The sequence below is a fragment of the Ochotona princeps genome, chromosome 8 (genome assembly GCF_030435755.1).
Source record: "Ochotona princeps isolate mOchPri1 chromosome 8, mOchPri1.hap1, whole genome shotgun sequence".
Taxonomy (NCBI): Eukaryota; Metazoa; Chordata; class Mammalia; order Lagomorpha; family Ochotonidae; genus Ochotona; species Ochotona princeps.
The window spans coordinates 8595739-8617519 of NC_080839.1; the positions used below are offsets into that span (position 1 = coordinate 8595739).

The 21781-nt window shown below is 51.5% G+C and overlaps 1 protein-coding gene across 1 annotated transcript in view; it reads right to left on the minus strand.

Moving 5' to 3' along the window:
- Window positions 1–21781, minus strand: part of NPAS2 (neuronal PAS domain protein 2) — a 90999-nt gene continuing 69218 nt past the window's right edge. The window contains exons 14-20 of the mRNA XM_058667508.1: window positions 20222–20311; window positions 17510–17656; window positions 10016–10210; window positions 7770–7960; window positions 7479–7571; window positions 3096–3273; window positions 1–1480 (exon numbers count right to left, since the gene is read on the minus strand). Coding sequence (XP_058523491.1) covers window positions 1298–1480; window positions 3096–3273; window positions 7479–7571; window positions 7770–7960; window positions 10016–10210; window positions 17510–17656; window positions 20222–20311 — 1077 coding nt within the window. The 3' untranslated portion in view covers window positions 1–1297. The remainder of the gene's footprint in view (window positions 1481–3095; window positions 3274–7478; window positions 7572–7769; window positions 7961–10015; window positions 10211–17509; window positions 17657–20221; window positions 20312–21781) is intronic.

The window sequence follows — 21781 nt, forward strand, 5'->3', positions numbered from 1 at the left end:
TAATTTACACATCATCCATACAATTTTATTTTATATAGAAATAGTTCATTATTACAACAGCTGTACAATTCACTACACTTCGTCTTATAATTACATAAAATCTTTTCTTTAGAAACATCTCAACAAAACATACAAAAAAAGCAAAGTGCATTTGGAAAAGGGAAATGCAACCGCTGGAGCATCATGAAAGACATCGAGAAAGATGCAGGGTTCTCACTCCAGGGGCCCCAGGTGATGGGGGGCCCTCCCAGGCCTGCAGCACCCCACTTCCCAACCCTCAGGCCTCCAGGGGCCCCAGTGATGGGGGGGCCCTCCCAGGTCTGCAGCACCCCACTTCCCAACCCTCAGGCCTCCAGGGGCCCCAGGTGATGGGGGGCCCTCCCAGGCCTGCAGCACCCCACTTCCCAACCCTCAGGCCTCCAAGCCTCCCATCCTCACTAGAGTTCCTCAGCTGCTGTTGTGCTTAAGTCCACCTCTGTAGTTGCAATCAACAAGGTAAACAGGAAATAGTCCAGTGTTCTATTGGGGGAAGGAAGTGAGGGGTTGGAAGGTGGGGTGGGAGCTGGGGTCGGGGTGGGGTGGGGAACGAAGGGGGAAGATCACCACCAGTAGGGCAGGGGGTGAAGAACCTCAATCCTTTAGGGTTTACACCAGAGGGGACGAACTGCAGCTTGGCTAATAACAACCAGCGTTGCTATCTGATTAGTGAGCTGTTTTTGTTAACCGAGGCCTCCACGTGAAGTCATGAGACCTTATTATTAAAAAAGGAAAAAAAGTGCCTAAGTTATTTTCTCTGTGCAGCTGTGCAAATTAAAACAAAAATAACCATTTAGAAATAATGAAAAAATAACCTCTTCATTCTCTTTCTCTTGTACATCTCTGACTCAGTCCTTTTCAAATGCAAAGGAAAACCCACCTAGAGTGTGAAGGCCAGCAAGCGGGAGTGGACGGGCCGGTTCCAGGGGAGCGGCCCCTGCACGCTGGAGGACGCGGCAAGGTGTGCTCTCTGCGAAGGCCAACTGAGCCACAGGTGTGCACCGGTCCGGTTCCGTTCCTTATGGCTGTAGAGTGCGCCCCAGAAGCTCGGAGGCAAGGGAGACACAGCTGGTATTCCGGGTCATTTCCCACTGTACCGGCAGCGTGCCCAGCGCCCAGCGCGCGAGGTGTTTATTACCTGGTAACTCTGAGATGTATGCACAAAAGCCTAGGGTGTCACTCAAACTCCCAGAGCCACCATCCCTCCCCTCACTCCATTGGTTAAAGCTGATTACGTCCGACTTCAGTCCCAAGGCGAAGACTACCGAGGTGGTTGCTGGAGGCCAGCGGACTCAGACAGACTGCTGAGCCTTCGGGGTGGCCGTTGGGGCTGGGGCTGCACGGGGGGCGGTGGCAGAGGGCTGTAGCTCAGGGTCCCCGGCTGTTGGGAGTAGGTGGAGAGGATGAATGAGTCCTGCTGCTCACTGTGCAAGGACGCTGGTGCCTGCATCAGGGTGGAAAAGCAGAAGGTGGTTCTGAGAAGCGGGGCTTCCCTACTCAGTACCCAGGAGGCAGGTGGGGGCAGGGGCGCTGCAGGTGCAGCCGGACTAGAAGCTCTTCCTCCTGGGACGGACGGTGGGGGTGCTGACTAGGGACCAGGCTGCCCCAGGTAAGGCTCAATGCTGAAACTGTTCTCCAACAGAGGACAGGGTGGAGTGGGCTAGGGTGTTTCTTCCGGCCCCAGGGACATCTTTCCCAGGCAGTGGTTCCCAAGCCTCATGTTTCAGATTTCCAGGTAGCCTGGATGTTTTGCTAGGAGGCTGATCAATGAATGGAGAACCCGTAGGCTGGCATTCTATCTGTGTGCTTTCTTACTGCTGGGATTCCATAGCCACTTTCAAATCTGCCAGGCACCAGCGTCTGCTAGGAAGCAGATACTTCACCAGGTTATCAAATATAGGCTCTGGAAACTTCTCTTACCTCTCTCCATGAAACTCAGGTGTTCAGAGCTATGGGCGTACATGTTGCACACTTCTGCCCACACTGTCCTGCTGGCACACTGTCCCTCAACTGCCACTCCTTTACCTGTACTGGGGCGTTTCCAGGAGCTCCTTCCTCCATGGAGGCTTCCTTGGCTCACGGGGCTGTCCCTCTATGCTGCCCCCACCCCGAGTCCTCTCACATGGCGTGCTAATCCACCACCCACAGCGCATGCACTCCAGGACCTCCAAGAACAGAGCACAGGCAGGAGAGCTGTTTGCATCACAGCTGTCTGCAAACGTGTTACGTGCTCACATACCTTCCTGCCCTGCCCCTGGCCTCCTCTCACCTTATCACCTGCCATCTACAAATCACTTCCATGTCTCATGCGCTGATAAGATCTCTGATCCTAAGTCAGAGGTAACCCAGGCTATGCAGACACCCACACCTGGCTTAGCAACTTTGGCCCTGGAAAGGCTTTCTTTATCTGCATCCCAGTCTTCTAGCCATCTCAGATGCTGCACACTGCCCTAGGCCAGCCGTCAGGAGGAGTAGGTAGCGCTGAAGGCTGGGGAGGAAGCCTCACAGGACAGGTTAGGGACCGACTGAGAAGGGGCAACCCAGGCACATGTGTGACAGAAAGCCAGAGCCCTTCCAGGACCACAGCAGACACATGGCTCCCACTGGAACCCATGCCCAGTGGCTCCCCTCTTTCTTCTAGGTGGATTTGGGACATGCTTGAATTCAGTTTGTGTTCTAGGCAGCAACCACAGGTAAAAGTATTTCAGCAATATGATAAATCTCTAAGTAAATGGGATTTCATTTTGTCTTTGTAGAAGTCTTTATCTATGACTACAATGGCAAATCTGACAAGCATAGTCAACCATATTGGGTTTTTGCTCTGCAGCATGGACATACCAAGATGTAAATAACAATAATAATAATAATAATTTTGGGACAATTATTTTTGACAAGTGAGCCTCTGCATCACAAAGCCAGATGAGATCATAATGGCTAACTCTTGTGGAACTCAACAACTTTGGAAGCAAGGCAGGAAGAGGCCGGATAAGACTTGTGGTGTAGAGCTTGGCCCTGCCCCCTTAGACCCAATGCTTGGCCCGGCCAGGCCTGATGCCCACCTGTAGGTAGTGCTGCTGTGGCTGCTGCTGGGCCTGAGCTGACTGCAAGGCTGATGGCTGGGATGCGGGGAAGCTGGGGTGAAGCACGGCCTGGCCCATCAGCAGGATGGGGGTGGAGGAGCTGCTGCTGGCGGGGTGCACATCTGGGCTTGGAAACAGAGCCTGGTTCTGCGCATACCTGTTTGGATCCACGTGGAGAGGAGAGAACAGATCCTTTAAGAAAGAAACACTGATGTGACTCCAAAAAACACAGGTGACAACACATGCTTAGGTAAGGAGGACTTCATCAGCACCCCTTAGGCATCACAGGACTCGGTCCGCAGAGGGGAAGGCAGGCCACAAGAGGAGAGAAAAACGTTTGCATTCCATATTCCTGATAAAGGACCTGCAATAGGGCCTTGTAAGATTTCGACAATCCCAATGGAAACCGAAACAGACCAAAATGAAGGCGGGGAGGGCTTGAATACAGATTTCTCCAAAGGAATATTAGAAACGCCCAATGTGGCTGCGCACATGAGAAGATACCTAATGTTGCTAGTCATGGGAGGAAAGCAAATCAGAACCAAGATGAGGGGCGGGCATTTGTCCTAGAGCTTAAAATGCCCATGAGAGCAGCTGTGCCCAATGCCAGCTTCTCTAACAACCCGAGGTGGCAGCAGATGAGGGCTCGAGGGGTTGGGTTGAGTTTCTGACTCTCTGGCAGTCACGGGAGTTTGGGAAGCAAATCAACAGGCAGGAACTGTGTCTGTCAGTCTGTGTCTGTGCCTCTGAAAGAGAAACACACAGACGAAACCTCCCAAGATGAAGAGCACTTCATTCTGATTCCATGGTTATTATAAAAAAACAGAATGTTACAAGTGCTGGTGAGGATGGGGAGAAAGAACCCTTGTACACTACTGGTGGGAATGTGGAATGGTGCACCTGCCATGGAAAACAAGCTGATGGTTCTTCAGAGAAGCACACACAGAACTTCCCTATGATCCAACAATTCACTCCTGACTTGTACCCACAAAAAGTGAAAGCAGGGACTCCGAGATTTGTATGTAATGGCAGCATGATTCGCAACAAAGGGCATATAAATGGATAAAGACTTGGGACACATCTATACGGTGGAACATTATTCAGCCTTAAAAAGGAAGGAAATTTTGACTCATGCTACAACATGAATGGGATGTCATCTAGTAAAATATCTAGTGAACAGCAAATATCGCGTGTTTCCTCTTATGTAAAGGCCTCGTATGGTCAGATTCACAGACACCCAGAGGGGACTGTGCACAGCAATGGAGAGTTAGTGCTTCATTGGATTGCAAAGATGGAAAAGTTCTGCGGACAGATAGTGGGTGTGGTTATATACCTGTGTAACAGGTTCAATGCTAACAAATTATACACTCAGAATTTGTTAAAATTGGGGCATGCAGTGTGATGTAGCGGATGAACCCTCTGTGAAGCCAGCATCCCCTATGGGTGCCAGTTTGAGTCCTAGCAGCTCCATGTCCAATCCAGCTTCTTGCTAACGTGCCTGAGAAAGCAGCAGAAGCTGGCTCAAGTTCTTGGGCCCCTGCACCCACATGGGAGACCCAGAAGAAGCTCCTGGCTCCTGGCTTTGACATGACCCACTGCTGTTGCAGCCATTTAGGGAGTGAATCAGTGATGGAAAATTTTTCTTTCCCCTTCTCTGTATAACATCACCTTTCGAATAAACAAAACAAACCTTAAAAATAAACTTGATGCAATGGTAAATATTATGGGAGGTGTTGGGACTGGCACTGTGTCATAGCAAGCAAAGTCACTAAAGTCACATGGTATGGCCGTGCTGCCACACCATGGCACCAGTTTGAGTTCTGAATGTTCCATCTCTGATCTGGCTGCTTGGTAACACGCCTGGGAAAGCAATGAAAGATGCCGCAAGCGCTTGGGCCCCAACATCCATGTGGGAGACCCGGAAGAAGCTCTTGGCTCTTGATTGGTCTAGCTTCGGCCATTGTGGCCATTTAGGGAGTTAGCCAGAGGATCTGTGTGTTTCTGTGTGTTTCTGTGTGTGTGTGTGTGTGTGAGAGAGAGAGAGAGAGAGACTCTGCCTTTCAAATAAATAAATAAAACCTAAAAAAAATAAATAAAAAGGAGGTATTAATAATGGCCCACTAACTAATGAAAGTTCTGGAAGATAACAGATCAAGAACAGATACCTCAAGACTCCGTAGAGGTATGTCTGACCTTGTCCCTGGGTAGGGATCTTGTTTTCCAACCTGGGGACATCAGCCACACCCAGGAGTGAAATTCATTGGTCTGATGGAAAGGACAGTTAGAATCCCCAGAAGACGGAATTTCCACCTCACTGCATTTTAAGCTTCGCTGGAACATAATGTGATGTAGGAATCTGTTTCCACTTACTCAGATCATTAAGGAAGAACAGGCACAATCCCAAACTCAGCCTCCCCACCTCCCACCTAACAGAGCTTGCTGCAAGGTGCTTTCCCTTGCCTGCCCTCCCATGGCCACAGGGAGGGCAGGAGGACGCCGCCGCCTAGAGCGCCATCCAGAGGCTGTGGGGAGACCCCAGCAAGGGTTGCAGGCAGGGGTGGCCTTGGAAGATTCAGGAAGGCACAGCAAGCTCCAGCTGTGTCATCTACAAAGAACATATCTTAACCTCATTCACAGGCTGTCTCTTCTTCATTGATTGAAAGAGAGCAGCTTCACTCTAAGGTTTTTAGGAAGACAAAATACTGAACACGCGGGGCCCGAACCCTGAGAAATGCATGTAGTAGCCATCTGCTGTCACTGCTGGAGCTGGCTACAGGAGGACACGGGAACTGTCCAGGGGACAGCCCCGCTGCAAGGCCTCTGCAGGAGGTCCACCACTGTCCTGGTGAAGGATGTTGTGACATAGTGGGTTAAAGCCATTGCTTGCAATGCCTGCCTTCCACATCAGAGTGATGGTTTGAATCCTGGCTACTCTGATGCCAACCTAACTTTCTCCTCATGCATCCTGGGAGGCCGTAGAGGACGGCTCAATTGCTTGAGGCCCTTGCTACCCATGTGGGAAGCCTGGATGGAGCTCCTGGCTCCTAGTGTAGGCCTGGCTCAGCTCTAGCCATTGCAGCCATTTGGGGAGTAAACCAGCAGATGAAGATCTCTTTCTGTCCCTCCCTCTCTCTGTAACTCTGCCTTTCAAATAACTAAATTTTTTTTTAATTTATTTATTTATTATTGGAAAGCCAGAGTTACAGAGAGAAGGAGAGACAGAGAGCAAGACCTTCCATATGCTGTTTACTCCCCAAGTGGCTATAACAGTTGGGGCTGAACCAATCTGAAACCAGGATCCTGGAGCTTCCTCTGGGTCTCCCACGTGGGTGCAAGGGTCCCAAGGCTTTGGGCCGTCTTCGACTGCTTTCCCAAGCCACAGGCAGGCAGCTGGATGGGAAGTGAAGCAGTCAGGATATGAACCGGCACCTACATGGGATCCTGGCTCATGTAAGGTGAGGAATTTAGCCGCAAAGCTACCGTGCTGGACCCTATATCTTTTATTTTTATGAGATCTTTCTCTGTCTTTCTTGCTCTAACCTTTACATCTAAGGGCTAGAAACCATCTTCTGGGAGTTTTTACACTATTGGGGGCCTCACGTTTCCAGTAAGCTTTCTGCTTAGCAATTGGCCAGCAGGCAAAGCTGCTTCTGGTCCCAAGGGTTCATGTGGAGGAGAGACTGGGGAGGCGCCGTGGTTCCAATGTGCACCGCAAAGTTCATGCTCTGGAATCTCAACCCTCAGAGCTGAAGAGGACTCAGAGGTGGGGCCCTGGGACGTGACTCAGACTTGACAAGGCCACACTGCCACTGTGGGAGGAAGAGCTCCGGGTGGCCCTCTCCCACCGTCTTGCTGTGGGATGCGTTCTGCCAGCCCACGATGAAGTGAGCAGGGTCCCATGAGATGCTGGGGACATGCTCTTGGCCTTCTCAGCCTCTTACACGTGTGAGTCGCAACATACTTCAGAGCTTTCTAGATGATCTAGGCTCAGGAATTCTGTTCCAGCTACAAACAACAGACTAAGATATGAAGTCGGCATGCGGAGGTTTGTGCTTCTGGCAGGAAAAGGGGACCCCATGTGCGCAGGGTCTTGTGGTCCTGGAGCAGCAAGGGGCAGAAAGCTACTCATGTCAGGGATGTCCCCAAGCATGTAGGCCCCTAAAAGATGATGGCAATCTAGGACATGGTTCATTGTTTCATCCTGGTCTGTAGGGAGTAAGTACATCCTGCCTAGATGGGAACAAGGACTCACTGTAATCCCACCTGGAGCCCGACGTACCCAGCAGTGCTGCCAGCCCAGGTACTAGCCTGTACTGTTCAGCACAGCTCTCTGCCTCCCCACCTCTCCCCAAGGCCACGCACTTGACTTGCCGTCCAGTCCTGCCTATCTCTGCGGATTGTCTCGCTTCACAAGATCCAGGCATCATGGGCTGAATAGGCTGGCTCAGCAACAGCCTGTGAACAGAAGAGGCGGGAAAGGAAACTCCGGTCAGTACCCAAAACTCCAGCCTCTATGCCAGATGCTCCTCCTTGTTTCCTCTGCTCCATTCTCAGAGGAGCAGGGCAGATTCAGGGGATCCCCATCACCTGCCGGTCCAAACCCCGAGCCCTCTCCTGCCACTTCCTTCACTGGGACAACGCTGGTCTCTTTACCTGAGCTGCCGATCGTGGCTGAAATCGGGACTGGGCTGGCACGGGCTGGCCTCCTGGGAGGCGGGAGCAGGCGTGGTCAAGTTCAGAGTTGGTGGCAGCACAGCCGTGGCACTGGTGAACGGGGACGTCAAACTGCCCACTGGGCGGCTGCCCCCTTGAAGCAGCTGTGAGCTTCTCAGTGGCTTGGGACCCTGGGGCACAGAGAGGAGTGAAACCCAAACCAAGCTTGCTACCATGGCCCTAGTTCCTCTGGGACTTCCCTCTAACATGGGACCTGTCACTGGTTCTTAGGTTATTCTTATCACTGTTACCCACTGCTCTGTAAGCACCTTGAGGAGGGTCGTTCGTAGAGTTCCTTGGGTCTTGGCCAGTGCCAGGCTCTCTGCAAACAAGGGTCACATGCACACCGAGCTGACTGTAGCTTCCCAAAGTCCACCCACGCATGTGCCTGCTGCTTCTCCCATGCACCAGGCCCACTCCCGTGCTCAGGTTCTTTGTGCTGATCGACCCCTCCACGTGGAATTCTCTCCCCGGCTGAGATCCATAGGCACCTTCTCGTACCTTCTCGGGTGTCTGCTCAGCCACTAGGCTCTCACAGATGGCTTCCCTGGCCACCTATGCCAACCCAGCCAGGGCAGGGATCGAGGCACAGAGATTAAGATGCTGCTTGCAACATCTGCATCCGGTGTCAGGGTATCTCATTCAAGTCACAGCTGCTCTGCTATCCAGGGCAGCTTCCTGCTAACGTAGATCCTAACAGGCAACAGGTGATAGTTCATGTACTATCTCTACCACCCACATGGCGACCTGCATGGACTTCCAGGCAACTGCTTTGGCCTGGCCCAGTCCTGGCTAGGAAAAAAGCACATTTTCTCTTTCTCTCTGTCTCTGAAAACCAAACAACTCCAACCCATTGGCTAAGCACCAGCATTCACGTGACACACTGTAATCTTTAGTTTTCTCTCTCTGTCTCCCCCCCCCCTCCGGTTTGGAATGGAGAGTCTGGTTTTATTCCTCCTCCCCCTCCCCTTTTTTCTTTGCCCACTGTTGTCCATCACCTATGGTGTTCTGAATTTCAGGCCAGGCACACAGTGAGTGCTCAGTGAATATTTGCCGAGGGAAGTAATGAATGAATGACGCAATGGGCTTGCATCTGCTTTTGGGTTTTTGCTCCACTGCTCTCTCCCTACAACCACCTATGGTGGTCCCCTCTCTGCTTCTCTGTCCTCCTATCCCAGGCCTACGGTGATAGCACAGTTATTCAATTTTGGGGGCTTTTATAAAATCCTTCAGTAGGGCCCGGCGGCGTGGCCTAGCGGCTAAAGTCCTCGCCTTGAAAGCCCCGGGATCCCATATGGGCGCCGGTTCTAATCCAGGCTGCTCCACTTCCCATCCAGCTCCCTGCTTGTGGCCTGGGAAAGCAGTCGAGGATGGCCCAATGCATTGGGACCCTGCACCCACGTGGGAGACCCGGAAGAGGTTCCAGGTTCCCGGCTTCGGATCGGCGCGCATCGGCCCGTTGCGGCTCACTTGGGGAGTGAATCATCGGACAGAAGATCTTCCTCTCTGTCTCTCCTTCTCTGTGTGTGTCTGGCTGTAATAAAATGAATAAATCTTTAAAAAAAAATAAAATCCTTCAGTAGTATATCATGTAATTCCTTTCCTGACTTTTTGTTTTCCAAACTTCTTCTTGGCGGTTCCTCTCACTTTTCAGATAACTTTTCAAATCAAAAGGCTACATTTTTAGTAGAATCCTTGCATTTGGATAAAGATGGACCCAATTCTTAACCAACCTTCTGTGTGGTGGATTCACTTGGCTGTCCATTGCAAAACAGACTAGACAGCTGAGTCTGGGCTGCACATCTGCACAGTTCGGTCTTGTTATTATTCCAGAAACAGTACAGTATGGCACCATTTACACAGTTTTATATTGTGTTAGCAACCCTAAGGCAGCTGGAGGTGATTCAAAGGTTTTGAGAGGATGAGTGTGGATTCCATGGAAATGCTACATTATTTTACATATGAGACTTGAGCATTTGTAGACTTTGGAATCCCTGCAGTGGCCTATAACTAACCCCGCTGCGGATACTGGTGGGCGACTCCATCCACCCACATCCCATTGGACATCATTTGCTTAAGGTCCCAGGTTCCCTACTGGCTAAGGCCTCAGGAATCCAGATGTTCTAGCCTGTGGAAGTGAGTCTGCTCCAGTGGCTGGCATGACCTGTGGACAAGGGCATCGTTACCTGCGTTGATATCACACTCGACTCTCTGAGCAGGTGCTGGCTGCTGACCGGGGCCGAGGTCATCTGCCCTGGGAGCTGAGGGCTCACCACGAGCTGGGGCTGAGACCCTGAAGTCCGCTGCTGTAGCTGCTGCTGGGTCTCAGGCCGCTGGGGGCTACTGAAGCTCAGGGAGACGGCCGGCTGCTGCAGGAACATCTGGGAGCACATGAGAGAGACCAGGAGTGAGCGCAGGTGTCTCCTGTGCCCGCAGCAAGAGGTCAGCTTTCCTTGACCTGCTAACAGTTCACTGACTCGGCTGGGAGGCGGCGAGTGCCTGTGCTGCTGCAGCCCAGTGCAAGGTGCCGAGCATAGAAGGTGGGCGGGAGAGACACAGTCCAGGAGGCACAGGTCACAGGCCAGTCACTGAAGCCTGATGGTGAAACATGCTTGCTCTCAGATATGCCTGAAAGAATTTGGCATATTTCCTCAGAGACCAAGTTGATTTATCAGAAGGGAGGGTCTAGGAGCAGGTGGGGTGACTTGACCTCAAGTCCATGGACATGGGCTTTCTAATCATGACAATCTCGATGTGTTCTGTAGCTGAGATGAGTTAGACATTTAGGACACTGTCAGGGCTGGCATTGTAGCACAGTGGGTTAGGCTGCCACCTGCAATGCCAATATCCCTTTTGGGTGCAAGTTCCTATATTGGTTGCTCCATTTTCAATCCAGTTCCCTGATAATGTACCCTGGGAAAGCAGAGACTTTCAATAAAAACCCTCTTGGGTTTAAAAATATCAAATGATTTAGTCTCTATATCACAGATTTCTTCTTTGCTTATTTCTCTCTTTTACATATTATTATTATTATTAGACTGGAAAGTCAGATATACAGAGAGGAGGAGAGACAGAGGAAGATCTTCCGCCCAATGGTTCACTCTCCAAGTGGCTGCAATGGCCAGAGCTGGGCCGATCCAAAGCCAGGAGCCAGAAGCCTCCTCCAGGCCTCCCACATGGGTGCAGGGTCCCAAGGCTTTGGGCTGTCCTCAACTGCTTTCCCAGGCCACAAGCAGGGAGCTGGATGGGAAGTGGGGTTGCCGGGATTAGAACCGGTGGCCATATGGGATTCTGACGTGTTCAAGGTGAGGACTTTAGCCATTAGGCTACAGCATCAGACCCTCTTCTTTTTCTTTTAAAAGCTACTTGAGAGAGAGAGAGAGAGAGAGAGAGAGAGAGAGAGAGAGAAACTATCCTATGTACAGGTGCAGTCCCTGGGTGCCAGCAAGGGCTGGGGCTGGACTGAGATCAAAGCTGGGAACTACTAATACAAGCCATGTCTCCCATATGGGTGACAGGAATGTGATTCTTTGAGCCATCACCCCTGCCTCCTGGGGTCTGCCCTGCCAGAAGGCTGGAGTCAGGAGCCAGAGCCAGGGATCAAACCCAGGTGCTACAAGGTGGGACACAGGGGTCTGAGCTGCCAGGCCCAACCTGCCTCTGTGTCACGATTCTTGACATTCAACACACCCATCTGGGCCATTAGCTTTGACTTCTCCTGGAGGAAGGCCCACGCTCCCCCAGTATCTGGCATTTGAAACTTCAACTTGTGCTGACTCGGTGCACTGCCCACTCCTCCACAGTCCAGATCATGTGGCCGTGATCGCTGGAGTATGGAGCAGTACCGGAAAGGCAGGTGTGGAACCACACCCTGAAGATGTCAAGAGGAGTGCTCCAAAAAGCAGGCAGCTCAAGATGAGCCATGCCCGCGGGCCACGTCCAGGGCCTGTGTGCAGTTCCTGGCTCTGACACCAAGTCCAGCTTCTTGCCCATGCAGGCCCTGGGAGGCAGTGTGATGGCCCAAGTGACTGCGTTCCTGCCACCCCAGGGGAGAGCTGAGCCGGATAATGGATAGTGTCGGTCATCAGCCAGCCTGACTGCCCTTTCCCACACCACCTCTCGGGCTCCTACCCCATCAGAGAAGCCTGCAGTGCTGAAACGAGGGCTCTTGTCATTTTAGAGGGTGACGGTCACTTTCCAGGTGTCCATCATCCCGATGATGCACTCACATGGTTGGGTGTATGTGCAATTCAAACAGGCCTTCACAAACGGTTTATTTATAGCACAGGGGGTCAGTCACCCACATGGCATCACTTTAACATAAACCCAGCACTCAAACCCAATGACCATTTCTTTTCCTTGTAGGATATGATTTACTTTCTGATTGGAGTTCAAATGAATGAACCCTTATTATACCCCTTATAGACTGTCGCTGAAGTTAGACACAACCCAGTTCAAATTCCCACCCTACCATCTACTACAAGCATGACCCAGGACAGTGTTCATAAAAGCCTATTTTCCTCATTAACAAGACAGTGGTATTAATAGTACATAACTCATAAAAGATGAAATGCAATTCATGCATATAAAGTACCCGAGCCACAGTAAGTGCTGAATAAATGTGAGCTACTCATAATAATATTTCCAATTAAAAACAAGGATTTTACTCCTCTGATTCTGGGCATATAAAATGGATGGGATGAATGGAAAAATGAATGAAGCTTTTGCACTACCGGTGTTTGCAGGCAGTATGGAACGGGCTGTGCTGTGAGCTCTTGTGCCCATTGCTGGAGCTCTCTAAGGAGAGAAACCTGGTCCTGCTTATCTCTGTGTGCCACAGTGCTCAACCAAGTACAAAACAGGTGTCTGTCAGATGGAAGGATGGAGTAAAAACAGACTGATGGGGCCCGGTGGCGTGGCCTAGTGGCTAAGGTCCTCGCCGGGATCCCATATGGCCGCTGGTTCTAATCCCGGCAACTCCACTTCCTCTCTATCTCTCCCCCTCTCTGTATATCTGACTTTGTAATAAAAATAAATCTTTTAAAAAAAGAAACAGATTGATGGGGCAGGTGTTTGGTGCAGTAGTGACATCACTGCTCGGGTTGCCCGTATCTGATGATCGGGGGCCCTGGGTTTGAGTCCTGGCTCCACTTCCGTTCCAGCTTCACGGTGATGTGCACCTTGGGAGTCAGCAGGTGCTTGGATGCCTAAGCGCTGGTCCCCGCCTCTCCTGTGAGAGACCTGAGCTATGATCTATGCGCCTGGCTTTCATATGGCTCACTTAGTCAGCTGGAAGATCTTTCTCCTTTGTCTCTGCTTCTGTCCACCTTTCTTTCTTTTTTAAAAAGATTTATTTATTTTTACTGGAAAGTCAGATATAGAGAGGAGAGACAGACAGAAAGATCTTTTGTCAGCTGATTCACTCCCCAAGTGGTCTCAACAGCCAGAGCTGTTCCGATCTGAAGCCAGGAGCCAGGAGCCAGGAGCCTCCTCTCAGTCTCCAACACGGGTGCAGGGTCCCAGGGCCTTGGGTCATCTTAGACTATTTTCCCAGGCCACAAGCAGAGAGCTGGATGGGAAGTAGGGTGGCCAGGATAAGAACCGGCGCTCAGATGGGATCCTGGCGTGTGCAAGGTGAGTACTTAAGCCACTAGGCTACCATGCTGGACCCTTCTGTCTACCTTTCAAAGAAATAACAAACAAAAATTTTGAATAACAGATGAATTAGATAGATGAATAGACAGACTGATGAATGGGGCCCAGTGTGATGGCTTAGTGGCTAAATCCTCGCCTTGCAAGCATTGGGATCCCATATGGGTGCTGGTTCATATCCTGGCTGCTCCACTTCCCATTCAGCCCGTTTGTGGCCTTGGAGGGCAGTCGAGGATGGCCCAAAGTCTTGAGACCCTGCACCCGATTTGGAGACCCAGAAGAAGTTCTTGGTTGCTGGCTTCAGATCAGCTCAGCTATGGTTGTTGCAGCCACTTGGGGAGTGAACCAGTGAATGGAAGATTTCTCTGTATCTCCTTCTCTCTGTAAATCCGCCTTTCTAATAAAAATAAATAAAATATTTAAAAAGGAACGAAAGACTGATGAATGGATGGATGGGAGGACGGACAGACAGGGTGGACAATGGGAGGATGATTGGACGGACAGGTGTGTGGACGGAAAAGACCAACGAACATTGTCATCAGCCATGGTTTCGGTTGCCGTTCTAGACATTCCTCGGAGTAACCAGCAGAGGGTGACATGTTCTCAAGGAGAGCCGTGCAGTGGTTGAAGGGGGCCAGGAAGGGTTACAGACCCCAGTTGGAGCCCAAGTGCGCCCCCAAGTACAGATTTTAGTGTCAGGCCGGGCTTATCGTCTGGTTTCAACACTGAGCAAGGTCCCGCCTGTCTCAGTTTATGGTGAGTCTTTAATCAGGGTTTTTATTTTATTTTTAAAGAGCAAATACCACATTTTGGTTAAGCATTTGGGAGCATTCAACACTGCTTCAAACAAGCTCAGAGAAAAAGCTGGAGCCAAAAAACAAAAGCGAAGTTTATGGCTCTTTCATGATTACACATACTTGCCCTGTGGGCTTTTGGAAGATCCCTATATGCATGGATTTAAATCAATTCGGCACCAGAGGAAACTTCTCTTTAAACTTCCTCTTCCATGAACTTTCTAAAGTATGCTTGTATTTCTTTAAGTCTTGAAGAGAAAAAGGCAGGAGGCACACTGCTGGAGGACGCATCCTTGGCTTTGACTATCTGTGGATTTCCATGTTCTCTGGAAAATTCCACTGCAGAGAAAAGGTCCAGAAATGCAGGCAGGGCCGGAACACACGCGGGTGCCTGCCCACCCTTGCAGGTCACAGAGCCCGTGTGGCCCAGGCTCCTCCAGGGGTTAAGCAGGTGCAGCAGGCATAAGGAGGTCCTGGCAAGGGGAAGGGATAACCTGGCTGCTAGTTATATCAAAACCCAGTTTTTATGCCCACAAGGCTAAGTAGTTGAAGCAGTTTCAGGCTTAATTTTCCACCCTTCCTGTTGGTGGAAAAACTCCATTAAGGTAATTGGAGTCACATGAGCTCAGGGACCAGGTAGGTCCTGGATTAGAGAGAAAACGGCACTAGCTAGGAGAGAATAAATCGGAAAACCCATGGTCTGCTGGCTTAATTTCTTTCTAGTCTTCCCCCTTGTCAATGCAGAGAGGGATGTGCAGGGGTGAGGTGGGGGGAGGGGAAGGAGGGGGATGTGGGAGGGGGCTCACTGCAGTGGGGGCAGGGAGCAGTAGGACTCTGGGGTACAGCCCAGGCTGTCTGAGCTAGGGCTGCACAATGCCGTGCAGGGGCAGGGTGGCAGCCTGCCCTGGCCTCCACTTCCTCTAGCTGAAGACTGAGGTGTTTATCTAAACAACAGTTAGAGAGGGGAAGCAGCACAGGCAGAGAGAGAAACCTTCCCTAGATGGCTGCAATGGCCAGGGCTGGGTCAGGCCAGATCCGAGAGTCAGGAGCTTCCTCCGTGAGTAGCAGGGGCTCAAGAACTTGGACCATCCTCAGCTGCTTTCCCAGGTGCATTACAGAGAGTTGGATTGGAAGTAGAGCATCCATGATTCAAACTGGCATTCATATGGGATACTGCTGCCACAGGCAGAGCCTTAACCTGATGTACAACTCCAGCCCTTGGTCCCATCTCTCTGTTGTCTTTTCTTTCCTCCCTTCTTATTTTTTAACGATTTATTTATTTTTATTGGAAAGGCAGATATACAGAGAGGAACAGAGACAGGAAGATCTTCCATCCAATGGTTCACTCCCCAAGTAGCTGCAACGGCTGGAGCTGAGCCAATCTGAAGCCAGGAGCCAGGAACTTCTTCCGGGTCTCCCGCGTGGGTGCAGGGTCCCAAGGCTTTGGGCCGTCCTCGATTGCTTTTCCAGGCCACAGGCAAAGAACCAGATGGGAAGTGGAGTGGCTGGGATACAATCTGGTGCCCATACAGGATCCTGGTGGCTGCAAGGTGGGAACTTTAGCCGCTAGGCCCGTTTCCTTTCTTATTCTTTTTTTTGAAACCAATTTATTTCAGCCCAGCATGGTAACCTAGTGGCTAGAGTCCTTGCCTTGAATGTGCCAGGATCCCATGTAGTCGCCAGTTCTAATCCTGGAGGTCCTGCTTACCTTCCCACTCCCTGTTTGTGGCCTGGGAAAGCAGTCAAGGACGGCCCAAGGCCTTGGAACCCTGCACCTGTGCGGGAGATCCAGCGGAGGTTCTTGGCTCCTGGCTTCAGATCAGCTCAGCTCAGCTCAGCTCCAGCTGTTGTGGTCATTTGGGGATTGGATCAGCAGATGGAAGACCTTCCTCTCTGTCTCTCATCCTCTCTGTATGTCTGATTTTTTTCACTAAAAATAATAAATCTTTAAAAATATCCCAACTTATTTGAAAGGCAGCAAGGCTTGGTAGCGTGTGGGGTGGGTGGGGTTATGGGATATAAGTTGGAGGGGGCTTCTATGCGCAGCTTCCCTCCCCAAGTGCCCACAACTGCAGGGGTTGGGCTGGGCCAAAGCCAGGAGCTGGGAACTCAATCCAGGCCATGTATTTGGGTGGCAGAAATGTAACTCCCGTGGAGCCACCGCTGCTGCTTCCCCAGTCTGCATTAGTTGGAGTCGTGAACAGAGCTGGCACTCCAATCCTGGCACTCTGACACAGGATGCAGGCTTCCCAGCCAGGCCCAATGCCCACATCTGGGCTCTTCTCTTTAAGGTGAGGTGCCAGCTCTGCCAAGGAGGGCTGTGAAGGGCAGAGGGAGAGTAGGGAGGTTCTGCGAGGCTGCTGAGGGAGAGGCAGGATGGTCCTGACAAGGCAGCTCCTGCCGATCAACAGACGTGTGCAGGGTGATGGGGCAGGGGGTGCTCCTCTCAGCATGTCCCTGGCCTGGGCACCTGTCACAGGTGCTGCTGTGCTCAATCGCTTCAGGGGCTGTGTGGCCAGGGCAGGGTGTGGTGACAGGCCTGGGGCAGCAGCAGGGAGGATGCTCTCCAAGGAGATCCAGGTGCCTAGCGCCCCCAGGGCAGGGTCACAGGTTCACTAGCCTCCCATTCACACCTGCAGGCCTGGGTGAGCTCCTGCCCTTGTGAAGTCAAACAGACCCACAGGAGGTCAACCTTCCCGAGGTCGGCTGTCCTTTTCAACATATGAGCACAAAGTTTTTCCTGCAGAAAATCTCTCTTACAGGGATTCTAAAGAGTGACATTGGCAGGGGAGCTATGGTAAGAGCCACTGCAGTCAGAGCATGTCAGGTAACCCCCCTTCTCGGGCATGCCACACATGGGGGACAGGCAGGGGCCTTCCCTTGAGCAAGAGCCACATCACATAGGTGTTAGGAGGAACCAGCTGACATCTGTGCAGAGTGCAAAGGCCACATGCCCGGATGAGAAATGCAGGGTAGGCAGTGAACAGCGTGTGTCCCCGCAGGAAAGGCCGAGCAAGGTTCATGTCCTGCGTGCTCAGCCAGTGGACAGGCATGTCAGGCTGGACTCATTCCTTGCATTTTGACAGGGAAGGTTCCAGATGCTTTGTGAAGCACAGAGGGCTCCATGAGGCGTTGTAGAGGGTACTGAGGAGGAAGTGTTGTGTGTCCTGAAACGATCGCAAAGGATGGCTCCATAGGGCAGGGTAACGGGGCCACAGTGGGAAGGGGCATCACCTGGACGTTGGAGTCTTGGACCAGGCACAGCTGCTCCTGGATCTTGTGCAGCTCTTCCTGCTGCCACCGGATATTGGCCTGCAGGATCCGTGTCCGCTGCTCCAGCTGGTCTTTGATGGTCTGGAACATGCTGAACTGTGCTGAGAACTGCAAGGTCAGAGAGTCATGCTCACCTGCAGGCTTGTCTTACCTCTGTTTCCACACAGCCCATATGTGCCTCCCTTGCCTGTCCTCTGAATTTCCAAGGAGTCCATTGCAGGATGGCTGCAGTGAAGCAGGGGCTGGGGTTGAGGGCGAGGTGGCTCAGGGTTTGACTGCAGGCTGCACCTGAAGTTGGCCTACTACACTGCAAGTCTGGGAAGCCCCCAGCACACGGACGTGACTCTGGCAGGCGAGGCTCACACATGGAAGTTAAAATGCTACTTCCTATGACTTCAAAAACATCCGTGCTGCACCAGACAGACTCCAAGCTGCATTGGAAGGTGTAGTGGGCTGGGGTCTTGAGCAAGCTCTAGCAGGTGTGCAGTTTAGAAAAGAAACAAGTAAGAAGCTTCTAGGGTGAGTTCTGCCAAGTTAGGAGTGGCTCAGAGATAACACCTGCCACCTCCAGGGGAGATAGTTTGTGGCCACTGAGCTGGTTCCAGCAAGGTGCATGATGAGTGTCAGCTACTTCTAGCAGGATCCTAATTTTCACAGTGTTCCACACAACCAGTGGTCAGTCTCATCTCCCTGATGGTGGCCTGTCTGGAAAGGAAATGGATCTATGTTCACTTAGGAACATTTCTGAAAGACAGGGAGGCTTGACTGAGATCGCTTGGCAAACCACCCTGTCAGCTCCCACAGTTTTGATTTCTGTGTGTTTCCTGGAAGGCAGTTTCCTGGATTACCCTGGGGAGTGTGGGGAAAAACAAATCTCAGGATCTCACTGACTCATTGGAATGAGAATTGTTTGAAAAAATTGTATGGGACCCTGCATGGTAGCCTAGTGGCTAAAACCTTGCCTTGCATGCGCCAGGATCCCATATGGGCACTGGCTTGTATCCTAGCTGCTCCATTTCCCTTCCAGCTCCCTGCTTGCAGCCTGGGAAAGTGGTGGAGGACGGCCCAAATTCTCTGGACCTGAACCCATGAGGGAGAACTGGAAGAAGCTCCTGGCTCCTTGCTTCTGATGGGCTCAACTCTGGCCATTGTGGCCATTTGGGGAGTGAACCAGTGGATGGAAGATCTTTCTCTCTGTCTCTCCTTATCTCTGTAAGTCTGACTTTCCAATGAAGAATAATAAATCGTTAAAAAAAGAAAAGTTTGGGCCCGGCGGCGTGGCCTAGCGGCTAAAGTCCTCGCCTTGAACGCAGCGGGAACCCATATGGGCGCCGGTTCTAGTCCCGGCAGCTCCACTTCCATCCAGCTCCCTGCTTGTGGTCTAGGAAAGCAGTCGAGGACGGCCCAAAGCTTTGGGACCCTGCACCCGCGTGGGAGACCCGGAAGAGGTTCCTGGTTCCCGGCATCGGATCGGCACGCACCGGCCATTGCGGCTCACTTGGGGAGTGAAACATCGGATGGAAGATCTTCCTCTCTGTCTCTCCTCCTCTCTGTATCTAATCATAATAAAATCTTAAAAAAAAAAAAAAGAAAAGTTTGTATGGCACAGGATGTGGAAAGGAACACAGTTTAGTATTAAACATAGAATGTCTAATAAATGTCTAATAAACTAGGAGCAGTTGACTGAAACTCAACAAATGGCGCCTTAGCCACAACATTCGGTATTGATAACACACATGTTCTCTCTAATGTAGGAACCTGAAGTCAAAGCAATTCTCATTTCATCTGCTGGTTAACTTTCTTTTTTAAACTCACTCATTTCATGCCACATGTGCTTTGGACATTAAGAGAGTATAAAATTATTTTGATCCACACTGTTTCCAGGAGCAGAGCCTGGAGGAGGGGTCTCCATCTTACCAGGCCAGCCTGGTCCCAGCAGGCAGCAAGCACTAGCTCGTGTTTTCTTACAGCAGGAAAACAGGAGGGTCCCCCACCAGCAGCAGCAGCCAAGCTCAGGTTCCAATACCCTGATGGCCACACCCTGGCAACTGGAACGGCTGGAGAACCATTTCCTGGGACCCGGATCCAGCTCCAGAACCGGGGCTGGCAAAGCTAAAGATCCCGGAGTGAGAGCTCTGGCTTCCCGAGAGGACTGGAAGTGGTAGGATGTGACCACAGATTGGATGGCCCATGCCGCCCAGCCTCCCAGGTTCTCTCTTGACTGCCAAGGGCAAGGGCTGTGTTATAATCCTCTTCTGCTCCATCCTAGCATCTCACTCATTCTTTGACCCAAATAGTAACCGACTGCATGTTGTTGAAACCAGGAAGGAATTACTCAGCAAAGCTGGATTTTTTTTTTTTAAAGCAAATGTGATATTTATAGTCCCAGATTCACAGCTTTTAGGTACTTTCAGAGTCTTCTGACATCTGACCTCATTCAGACCTTTTCTAGAATATCATGGCCAATTCAGAGGTGTCAACAAAGAAAGAAAAAAATGACAGGAACATAGCAAAGTGGCAAAGGGCTGAGCTCAGGGGTCAAAGGATTCAAAAGCAGACCCTAGAGGAAAGGATGTGGAGCGTGCCCACGGACAAAACCAGGGTGGAGGAAGGAGGCAGGTACGCCTGGAGGGAGGACTTGTAACACCAAGGGCCCCAGCATCCCACACTCACCTGGGTCATTGGAACAGGAGAACTCTGCACTACAGTCTGTGGCAGGAGCTGCTGCGTGATGTCACAAGGCGACGCTGATGGCAGAGGAGCCTGGGGAAGAGAGTGGAGCCTGAGGAACAAACCTGCACCTCTTGGGCACTTGGGTTAGAGGATTCTGTAGGCACGCAGTGGGGAGTGCGGAATAGCTCAGAATCAGGACTTCTGGAAGGTACAGACATCTGATCGCTGGCTGCTCCACTTCCCAGGCGGGGCACTGACACATGGACGGAGGGGCCAGACTGCAGTGGGCTGGAGCGAGTCCCTGGGACACAAGGTGCCCCAATGCCTGCCTGCAGTCTCAAGTTGCCCGCAGTCCGCAGGGCTGCTTCCACTTTCCTTTCCTGCCTCATGTGTTATGTTCAGGGCTTGGTGGAGCCGGTGGCTTTTCTCCTGAGTGGATTAATGCCACGCAGTGTTGTCTAGCCTGAATCCCATCTCCTCAGCCCATCACTAAGCCCACATCCTCATCCAGGACCTCACAATGGCTGTGAAGCCCAGGGCCACTTTGCCTGCCTTTCTGTCTAGGATCCTGAGAGACTCCAGGGGAGTGAGCAGTCACATCTTTGCTTCCTGTTCACTCAGGTGGCTGGAGTGGGTGGGGGACGCTTTGCAGAATCCAGAAGGGTGATCCTCTGCTTTACTGGAAGGCTATGGGAGTATTTAAAAGAAAAGTAAAACAGTGCTTGTGAAGCTATTTCAAAACTGCACCTGCCCCCAAGACACTAAAAACAGCAACCCAGGGGAGGGTGTTTAGCTTAGTGGTTATGACACCCACATCCTGTGTCAGAACACCTGGATTGCATTCCCAGCTCCTGCTTCCAGCTTCCAGCTTCCTGTTACTGCTGATGAAGCAGCCAGCAATGATGGCTCCAGGAATGGGGGTCCTGCCACGCACATGGATTAGGTTCCCAGTCATCTAGTTGACCTGGTTCAACCTTGACCATTGCAGACTTTGAAGGGTGTTCATGTCCTTCTCTGCCTCTCAAATCAGAACTTAAAAAGCAGCAAAAATGTGACAGAGTCACCAAGGATGGCATGGGGAAGAAATGGCAACAGGAATCTTGTTTTGCAGAATCCCCAGGCACGGGACTAAAGCAGGTCTGGTCTCTGCTTCTCAGGTTCCCTGCAGAGCTGGCAGCAATCAGGGGTGCTCTGGCTCCTTCAGCATCTGGTGCATCTCTGGACTGGAGGAACTCCGGGAGAAGGGCAGATGGTGCACTTAGAGATGACTGCAGAGAAAGAGAGTGAGTGGGCTGTTTGGAAATAAAACATGTCCTCATCCTGATTTCCAAGCACAGTGGGCATAACTTCTGGGGTGGCAGCCAGTGAGATGCAGTGTACTCACTCTGTCTCCAAAGTGCCAGCAAGCAGTGGGACACAGCTACCTGGTGTGTGTCTCCAGATGTGCTCCATCAAGTTCTTGGGCCCTTGCACATCTTGCCCTGCACGTGTGCTTGGCACTGCTTTGGGCCAGGAAGTTGGGTAGGAATGAGTGACCCTACGTGACTTCCAAGGTTGGGT